Source organism: Mustela nivalis (genome assembly GCF_964662115.1).
Source record: "Mustela nivalis genome assembly, chromosome: 17".
Classification (NCBI taxonomy): Eukaryota; Metazoa; Chordata; class Mammalia; order Carnivora; family Mustelidae; genus Mustela; species Mustela nivalis.
Genome location: NC_139036.1, coordinates 1,639,899 through 1,649,265, shown reverse-complemented (window position 1 = coordinate 1,649,265; position 9,367 = coordinate 1,639,899). Strand labels below are relative to the sequence as shown.

Sequence of the window (9,367 nt, the reverse complement as noted above, 5' to 3'; positions counted from 1 at the left end):
GCACACCAAGCCCGGAGAGGCGGTGTGCCAGCTCAGACGATGCGGCTTGGAGACGTTGCTTGCCCCCTCCCGTACCTCCACCCCAGAAGAACCAACAGTGGTCTGGTGGGTGAGGAGGAGGGTCTCAGGGTGCAGGGGTGGGCAGGCAGGTCTGGACACAGTTGGCCACACACACACACACTGTCCCACGCACAAGGGCACACCTGCCCACACACACGCTTGTCCTCCCCTGTTGCCGCAGACCTCTCCAAAACAGACCAAGAAGGCATAAAGAAGAGGATTTTAACCTTGAATGAACTTTTCAGTTTTGTTTTGTTTGGGGAGGACTTGTGCTGTTTCTGCGTTTTTCATTGCGGTCAAATATCCCTGACATTGGAGGCACCTGGGTGGCTCAGTGGATTGAGCCTCTACCTTCGGCTCAGGTCATGGTCTCAGAGTCCTGGGATGGAGCCCCGCATCAGGCTCTCTGCTCAACGGGGAGCCTGCTTCCCCCTCTCTCTCTCTGCCTCTCTACTTGTGATCTCTCTCTCTCTCTCTGTCAAATAAATAAATTTAATATATATATATATATATATATATATATATATACCTGACATCGAATTTACCGCTGCTGGCCCTTGTTAACGGTTCAACCCTGTGGCAGCAAGTTCACTCAGCGTGGGTCTGTCTCCCACCCCTGGCAACCGCTGTCCTTGTCTCCATGCCTTTGGCCATCCTGTACCACTTTCTTTTTTTCTTTTTTTTTTTAAGATTTTATTTATTTATTTGACAGAGAGAGATCACAGGTAGGCAGAGAGGCAGGCGGGGGTGGGGAAGCAGGCTCCCTACTGAGCAGAGAGCCCGATGTGGGGCTTGATCCCAGGACCCTGAGACCATGACCTGAGCCAGAGGCAGAGGCTTAACCCACTGAGCCACCCAGGCGCCTTGTATGGCTTTCTTAATTGCAGTTACTGAAACGAGACTTTCATGACTTGAAGTGACCTGGGAACTGTTTGCTGAGAGAAACGGTCCTGTGTTCAGTTCAGGGTCATGGACCATCCCCGCAGAGCAAGCTGTTCTTTCTTCTCGAGATCTGTTGATTCCAGTAATGGCCTTTTGGGCCACTTGTGTCTTCTCACTTGTGTTTTAAGTTCCTGCTGTTATGTTTTAAATTCACCAATAAAGAGTGAGCTCTGGGCCCCATCCTCAACCCCCAAAGAAGCAGAAGGTCAGACCCCCCTCACCATGTGGCCCAGCTGAGCTGTGTAATTTCCAGGTCCTATAGGTAGTAGACCTCTGTTTCTGCAATGCTTTTTTTTATTATTATTATTATTTGAAGGAGAGAATGAGCAGTGGGGATGGGCAGTGGGGATGGGCAGAGACAGAGAAAGGGAGGAAGCAGACTCCCTACAGAACAGGAAGCCCAATGCAGGGCTCGATCCCAGGACCCGGAGATCAGGACCTGAACCGAAGGCAGACGCTTCCTGGACTGAGCCCCGAGGTGCCCCAGTTTGTGCAATTTCCTGGTGGTTCTGGGAGATGTCTCACAGTTACAGTAAGATTCACAACTGCCTTTCCAGCCACAACGTTGCTGGATGACAGCCCCAGACCAACACCAAACACCATCATAGTCCCCCCTTCCAACTCGTGGACCAAGGCGGCATTCAGAAATTATTAGCTTAGCACCAGCATTTTATAACCCCAGAAAGATGTGATTATTTCATTTCCCAGGTGCATGATTCCGACGGCAAACGGCATATGCTCATTCTAACGCTGCCTCCTCCCTCTGTCCTGGCATTCTTGACTTGCTCAAACCATTTTCAGGTGTTCCTGCAACTGGAATCACCTGGAGTGTTTTTTTTTTTTAAAGATTTATTTATTTGACAGAGAGAAATCACAAGTAGACAGAGAGGCAGCCAGAGAGAGAGAGAGAGAGGGAAGCAAGCTCCCTGCGGAGCATAGAGCTCGATGCAGGACCCGATCCCAGGACCCTGAGATCATGACCTGAGCCGAAGGCAGCGGCTTAATCCACTGAGCCACCCAGGCGCCCCTGGAGTGATTTTTTTTTTTTAAGATTTTATTTATTTATTTATTTGAGAGAATGAGTGAGAGAGAGCATGAGAGAGGAGAAGGTCAGAGGGAGAAGCGGACTCCCCAGGGTAGCTAGGAGCCCAATGCGGGACTCGGTTCTGGAAGTCCGGGATCGTGACCTGAGTCGAAGGCAGTCGCTCAACCAACTGAGCCACCCAGCCCCCCCCCCCCCCCGCCAGTGATTTTTTATACCGATACTCCGGTCACCTCACACAGAATCACCTGCCAGGAAAAGCCGGTTTTTCTACCCTGACACTTCATCCCCTCCCTGTCTATAACCCAGCGTGTCCCGTGGGCTGATTACACAGCCAACCTGAAGAAACGTGTGTGCACACACACACACGCAGCCACGCACGTATACAGCCATGCACGTACACACGCACCCGCACACGCAGGCAGGCGCCCTGCAGGCCTGAGCTGGAGCAATGCTGAGCAGGAAAGCCTTGCCTGGAGCCTGAGGAGCCGGAAGGACTGCTGACCACTGACCACACACGCTTTCTTGCTGCGGGGACACCTTCTGGGCAGAGCCCCCAGACTGCGGAGGTGGTGCGTGGTCGACTGGGGGACCACCCGGCCTCAGGCAAGATACTCACCGAGTAATGGGTCTGGGAGGGTGTAAGTCCAGCAGCACTTGCCGAGGGGCCCCGCAAAGCCTCATGATGATGAGGCTCCCTGGCAGAGACAGTGACTCAGCTGGTGTCTGATGGCAGTGGGAGCGGGGAGACCAGGGTCCTGGTATTTTTTTTTTTTAAACTGACAGAGTGTGAGGAGCACAGGTGACATAGGGAAGTGTTGAATCTCTAGACACTCCGTTGGACGCTACAGTTAACTGTGTGTTTTGACTAACTGGAATTTAAGTAAAAACCTTAAAAGTAATAGAGGAGGCACCTGGACAGCTCAGTGGGTGAAGCATCTGACTGGGGATTTCAGCTCAGGTCACGGTCTCAGGGTCATGAGATCGAGCCCGGCTCAGAGCCTGCTTAAGATTTGCTCTCTCTCCCTCTGTCCCTCTCCCAACAGGCAAAGGTGCACACACATGCCCGTGATCTCTCTCCCTCTCTAAAAAAAAAAAAAAAAAATTAACAGTGATTTCCCTTGCAAAACTCACTGGAGGGCCAGATATGGCAGCTGTTGTCAACTGTGGCTACTCATTGGAAACACCTGGGAAACCTTGTAACCATATATCTTTTTTAATTTTATTTATTTATTTGACAGAGATCACAAGTAGGCAGAGAGGCAGGCAGAGAGAGAGAGAGAGAGAGAGAGAGAGAGAAGCAGGCTCCCTGCTGAGCAGAGAGCCCGATGCGGGACTCGATCCTAGGACCCTGAGATCATGACCTGAGCCGAAGGCAGCGGCTTAACCCACTGAGCCACCCAGGTGCCCCGTAACCATATCTTTTAAACACCCACCTAAAGATTCTGATTTAACTATTTAATGGGTCTGCCTGGGTTCTAGGAGCTTTTTAAGCTCACCAGGTGATTGTGATGTGCACCCACAACTAAGAGAAGGAGTGAGTGTCCCTTTGGTCTGATAGCCAGAGGCGAGCCACCTGCGGGTATGCGTGTGTGGTTGCTGGTGTGACTCATGCAGACCGCTGTAGCCCAGGGAGATCGAAGCCCTATGGCGGAGGGGTGAAGAGCTTCCTAGACCCCGTTCCAGCGGGGCTGGGGGCGGGTGTTCCCATACCAGCCGGTTCCCTTGCCTCCACTCGTTTCTAATCCCGTGCACCCTGAGACAGGGTCAGAGTCCATGGGGTAAGACTGCCCCCGCCCCTGCTTCAGACCGGCATAGCAAGTGAGCTGTTCCCTGAACTTTTTTTTTTTTTTAAGATTTTATTTGATGGAGACAGACATAGCGAGAGAGGGAACACAAGCAGGGGGAGTGGAAGAGGGAGAAGCAGGCTTCCCGCGGAGCAGGGAGCCCAATGTGGGCTCTATCCCAGGACCCTAGGATCATGGCCTGAGCTGAAGACAGATGCTTACCTGACTGAGACTTCCCTGTACTTCTGAGCAAATGGATCAGAGGTTCCCACAACCGCCTCCTCAGGTCAGACGACTTGACAAGAGGGGCTCACAGAGCTCAGAGAAACCCTTTGTTCCCAGGATCGTCGTTTGTTACAAAAGCCCCACTCCACCAGCCAGCACCCCCACATGCCCACCGACCAGAAGTTCTCCAAGCCCTGTCCTGGGTATTGGGAGGCTTCACGACAAAGCACAACTCCTCAAATCCTGGGCCGCTGGTGAGAGAGGCAGCCTCCAGCCTGTCCGCCGTCCATCCCCAGTGGTCAGGGGTGGGGCTGGGAGTTCTCCAGGCCAGGCCACCGGCTCCCCTCATTAACAAGCAAAAGTCACCTATAGGTCTCTCAGCATTTAGAAGCTGGCAAGGGGTTAAGAGCTCCGTGGGCAAACAGGATGACAAAACCTAAATCCTGACCTATAAATCACAGGCCCGGGAAGGAACCCACGGCTCTGGAAGGTCCAGCGTGTATCAGACTTTCAGCCAATCTCCTTGTTTGAGTCACACCTCAGCTCCAGGAGGACATATGTTGCCCGTCCTGTTTTATGGAAGTGGAGTCAGGACTCCCAGCGGCTACACCACGTGCCTGGCCACGTGGTGAGTCCGAGGCGGAAACTGGCTGAGATCCAGGTCTCCTGAAGCTGATGCCACTCCCCAGCCCTGCCGAGAGGATGGGCTGCCTCGGCCCGTGGTGCTGCCCGGCCTGACCACCAGGTGTTTCCGGAGTCCGTCGTGCCTCTAAGTGGAGCATGGCTAAGAGGTACCTGTGGGGTGCGGTGCTGTCCGGGCCCAGGGCTGCGGGAGCGAGAGAGGGCGCAGGAGGACCCGGGCAGGGGGAGTCTAGGCCCCAAAGAGCTCTTCAGGCTCTGCTCTGAGAGTCCTGTCCGTTCACAGGGGCCAAAGGATCCTGTCTGCTGAGCAAAGGAAGCCGGCGCTGGGAGCCCAAGGGCTGGCTGCAGGTGGCAGGACACGGGAGCACCACGGACTTCCACAGTCCCCGGCGGCCTTTTCCTAGGAAAGAAGAACAACCTTCACCCTGAGATTATAGGCTTCCCTTAGTTTACGAAGCGAGAGCAGAAGGTCTTCGAGATCACTCCCACACACACTGGGCAAAAGGGAAAGGACGCAGACCTCTGCCACAGTCTGTACGTGACTCGTTCTTTTTTGATCTGAGAAATCAGAAACCCCGGACACCAGTCGAGCGTGAGCGCAGGGGGACGTGGGAGGCAGGGAAGTGGAGGTCGCAGGTGTTTGCGGCTTTCTGTGGGTAGTGCTACTTAAAGTGTGGTCCGGGTTCACCCAGGAAAGCCAGTTCCTGGTGCCTCCCGCAGACCTGCAGAGTCAGAACTCGGACCGCACAAACTCCCTGAGTGATTCCGATGCACTCAGAGGGAGATGGGAACCACTGGGGAAATCATGAAGCCGTGGGAGAGGAGGGGCCAGTGAGGGCGTGGGGCCCTAGGCCAGGCGGAGGCAGGACCCGGAAGGGGCTGGGGCCAGAAGTGGAGGCAGAGATAGCTTTACCCTTGAAGTGGGGAGGAGAGAACCCAACGGGAGTGCGTTTGCAGTTGGGGGTGGCCTCGAGGCTGTTCAATGTGGGAGGCAGGGTCTGGCTGTGAGGCCAGGGGACTGGGGGTATGACGTGGTCCCGGAGAGATGGGTCAGCACGGAGCAGGTGTGGGGAACTGGGGCCAGGCTGTGGGCCCAGGAGGTCTGCCATTCCACCTGTTGGCAAGAGCCACAGGACGCACCATGGAGTCCCCTTCCCCACCCTCCAGGGGGCTCCCCGGACAGAGAAGGCCGGGCTCCCCCACACGGCCCACACCGGCACCTGATTCCTGGCTGAGCCCTGACCCAAGTCACACTGAGTCCCAAACAGGCTGTGGGATCTAGGAGCTGCATCCCCGGAAGGTAGGGGACCTGCAGGAATGCTGACTGGGTCTCGGGCCACAGCTGTGGTCCCTGGGGCTGGGCTCCTCCTGCCTCCCTGAGCGGCACCCCCTCTCAGGCCCCCCCAGCCCTGAGAGCCCCAAGGCCTGTGCCCTGATGGGGCAGTCTCACACGCAGCCTCCCTGGCCCTGTGCCCTGCCCAGACCTGTTCTAGATTCCACACCACCCTTCCCCAAGGCAGCCTCCACCTCCCACCAGCCAGGCGCAGGCGAAGCCAGGACTCAGCGGGAAGGCCGGCAGGCGGCAGAGCCGGTGTGGGCACCGTGGGGCCATGGAACCGGAGGCGAGGCCCGTGCTCTACCGACAGCTGCTGCTCTGGGACCCCAGCTTGGGGTCTGAGGACGACGAGGACAATGAGGAGGAGACCTCTGAGCTGGTCGTTTCGAATTCCTGGAGGCCCCACAACTCCTTGGGGTGAGTCAAGGAGGGGTCTGGGCACCCGGCCCCTTGGGCCTGAGGCTGGCAAGTCCCTCCCTCTGGAGCCCCTAACGTGGAGGCAGAGGGCAGACACCCCCATGCTTGGCTCGACTTGGCTCCAGGAACTTTCTGGGTGAATGGGGAGAAGCCGGGCTGCAGCCCCAGATCCCGTCTCCACCAGTGAGTCCGAGGTCTGTGCTCAGATTACCCCCAGCCAGCCGTGCCCGCTGATCCATCAGAGAGCCCCACCCCCAATCCCGGTGCAGGAGGCACCTGCTGGGCAGACTGGGTCTGGCCACACCTGGCTGGGCCCGGCTCCTCAAGCCAGACAAGCCCCCCCCAAGGCCTCTCTCCTGCCAGTCTCAGCCCAGAGACTCCCTCCCTGGCTGGCTTGTGTCCCCAAGCCCCTTTCAGTCACCATGTCTCTTCTATGTGGTGCCAGGAGGCTTTTCTGGAAAATAGTCCCTAGGCTCCCTCAGAATTCTTGGTCGTCCCCTGGTCCCAGGCCTGACACAAGACACCCTTCTCAGCAGGAATGAGGCTGGTGGGCTGCCCGGGGCCTGGGCTCGCCTCGGCGCCGCCCTGCTGCTGCTGGTCACTGGCTTCTCCCTGGCCGCGAGGCAACTCTACATCAAGAGTGACCCTACAGGAAGCCAGGCCTCGGCAGCCCCCCGACCCGGCGGGCACTCTCACCCCCCTGGTGTGTACCACCACGGTGCCATCATCAGCCCGGCAGGTCAGAGCCAGGAGCCGCTTGGGGGAGGGCAGGGCCCAGGGCACTGGTCGCCAGCCATGCCCCAAGACCATGTCTTCCTGGCCGTAGCCACGTGCTCCCACCTGGGCCGAGAGCTGCTCATCGCCGGGGGCAACGTCGTGGACGCAGGAGTGGGAGCAGCTTTGTGTCTGGCGGTGGTGCACCCTCACACCACGGGGCTAGGTCAGTGCCCCATGGCCCCGGGCCTGCTCCCTGATCTGTACCCTGGGGTCTTGACACCCCGGGCCACTTAGTAGCAGGACCTAGGCTGTGAGCCCTGCTCCCTGGGCCTAGTTACTGACCCCTGTCTCCAGGCCTAACCTCAGGCTAAAGCAGCCACCTCCCCCCGGGACCACTGAGCGAGCCTGACCCCATGGCCCCTGAGTCCTGGGTGACCCCTCTGTCTCTTCCAGGTGCCACGTTCTGGGCCCTCTTCCACAACAGCTCCTCAGGCAGCCCAACTGCCCTGATGCCGGGCCCCGCACAGCCCCTGGCCCCCGGCCTGCGGCTGCCGTCCGCCCTGCCCAGCCTGCGCCTGCTGCACGCGCGCTTCGGCCGCCTGCCGTGGTCACGGCTGCTAGGGGGCCCTGCCTCACTGGCTCAAGACGGCTTCCTGGTGGACACAGCCCTTGCCACAGCTCTGGCAGCCCGGGGCACAAAGGGCCTCTGTCCACTACTGTGCCATGCTGATGGGACCCCCCTGGGCACCGGGGCCCGAGCCACCAACCCCAAACTTGCAGCCATGCTGCGCCTAGCGGCCCAAGCCCCAGCCCCGGACCTGGCCGGGGATGACCTACTGAGCCTGCTGGTCAGAGACCTGGGGCTGCGTAGGCCCCAATCCAGGCCCACACCTGCCCTGGAGCCCGCAGTGCAGCGAGCCATACCCCAAGGCATCCTGTCCACCACCCCCGGCCCCTCAACCTGCCCGGAGCTGCTGGCGATGGTAGGGGCAGCCCTGCGCTCAGGAGAGCCCGGCCCCGACCCCTGCCCGGCGCTCTCAGCAGCTCCCGTGAGCCCTGTGGGCACTGTCCTGGCCACTGTAGACAGCAGTGGCTCAGTGCTGCTCCTTACCTCCTCACTAAGCAGCCCCTTTGGCTCTGGACGCCTGTCCCCAAGCACTGGGGTTCTCCTTAGTGACCTGGTGACCAAGCCTACAGCCAGTGCCTGGGCCTGCCCCCTCCTCCTCCAGGGAAGCTCGGATGACACAGAGGCTGACATGTTAGGGCTGGTGGCTTCGGGAACTCCTGCGGTGGCCAGAGTTGTGACTCGTGCCCTGCTCAGTCACCTGGCTGGGCCCCAGACCCAGGCCCAACATGAGCGACGGCAGGGACCAACACTGAGCACTAGTGTTTGTGGCCAAGGGACCCTGCTCCAGGTGGCTGTCCAGGCAGAGCATGTCCATGTCTCCAGTGTCCCCAGCAGCTGCTGCACTGTCCAGGGGTTCTAAGTGGGGGATGTGTCTAGCCAGGGGTGGGAGGGTGGGGGTGTCCCACCTGACGGCAGGAGCGGAACAGACCCAGCAACGAGGACATGCATAGCAAGCATGCATAATTACCAGCTCGCTGCTAGCTCAGGCCCACAACATCTGGCCTTGTCAGTACCCTGGACTCCAGATCGGGTTCTTTTTCAGCTAAGGAGACTGAGAGTACTGGGGAAAGAGCCCCAGACTCCAGTTCAGATCCGGTTCTGAGAAGGACAGGTAGTAGGGTGCCAAGCCCCTGTCTTGCCTCCAGACCCCCTGGGCAGGGCAGGGCAGGCAGAGCCTGGGGTCCTGCTGGCCTCTCTGTCTCCCCCTTCAGGCCACCCTCTGCGGATGTCTCTCAACTGAGCTAGAAACAAAATAAAGATAAAATCTCTGCCAACCCGCTTCCCAGTTTCCCATCGGCCTGTGGGGTGCTCGGTGTCATGGCCTGCAGCAGACCTAACCCGCACAGGCAGACCCTGGGCCACCGTCGCGGGCCACGGTCCTCCAGCTTCCCCTATCCCTGTTCGCCTTCTGTTCCTGGGGTACCATAGACAAAAGGTAAAGGTTTGCGTCTCAGTTCCTAAAACGGCAGAACAAGGAAGGGGATGAGACAAGGAGCAGGAGGGGCCCCAGGAGCCTGGGGTCAAAAGGAGCCGGAGCTGGGGGTGTGGGCCTTAAGGGGTGGGTGTTGGCC

General features: G+C 58.5%; 1 protein-coding gene across 3 annotated transcripts; it reads left to right on the top strand.

Moving 5' to 3' along the window:
* Nucleotides 1–4,682: 4,682 nt before the first annotated feature.
* Nucleotides 4,683–9,070, top strand: GGT6 (gamma-glutamyltransferase 6). Of its 3 annotated transcripts, none has more exons than XM_082707795.1 (5): nucleotides 4,683–4,847; nucleotides 6,236–6,451; nucleotides 6,985–7,190; nucleotides 7,278–7,391; nucleotides 7,622–9,070. In XM_082707795.1, exons 1-5 carry the CDS (start codon nucleotides 4,837–4,839, stop codon nucleotides 8,653–8,655), a joined length of 1,581 nt encoding a protein of 526 aa, XP_082563921.1. In that variant the 5' UTR covers nucleotides 4,683–4,836; the 3' UTR covers nucleotides 8,656–9,070. The 3 variants fall into 3 exon arrangements, with proteins under 3 accessions (XP_082563921.1, XP_082563923.1, XP_082563922.1); XM_082707797.1 differs by lacking the exon at nucleotides 4,683–4,847 and adding an exon at nucleotides 5,092–5,290; XM_082707796.1 differs by lacking the exon at nucleotides 4,683–4,847 and adding an exon at nucleotides 5,092–5,290 and having other exon boundaries at nucleotides 6,181–6,451.
* The last annotated feature ends 297 nt before the right edge of the window (nucleotides 9,071–9,367 follow it).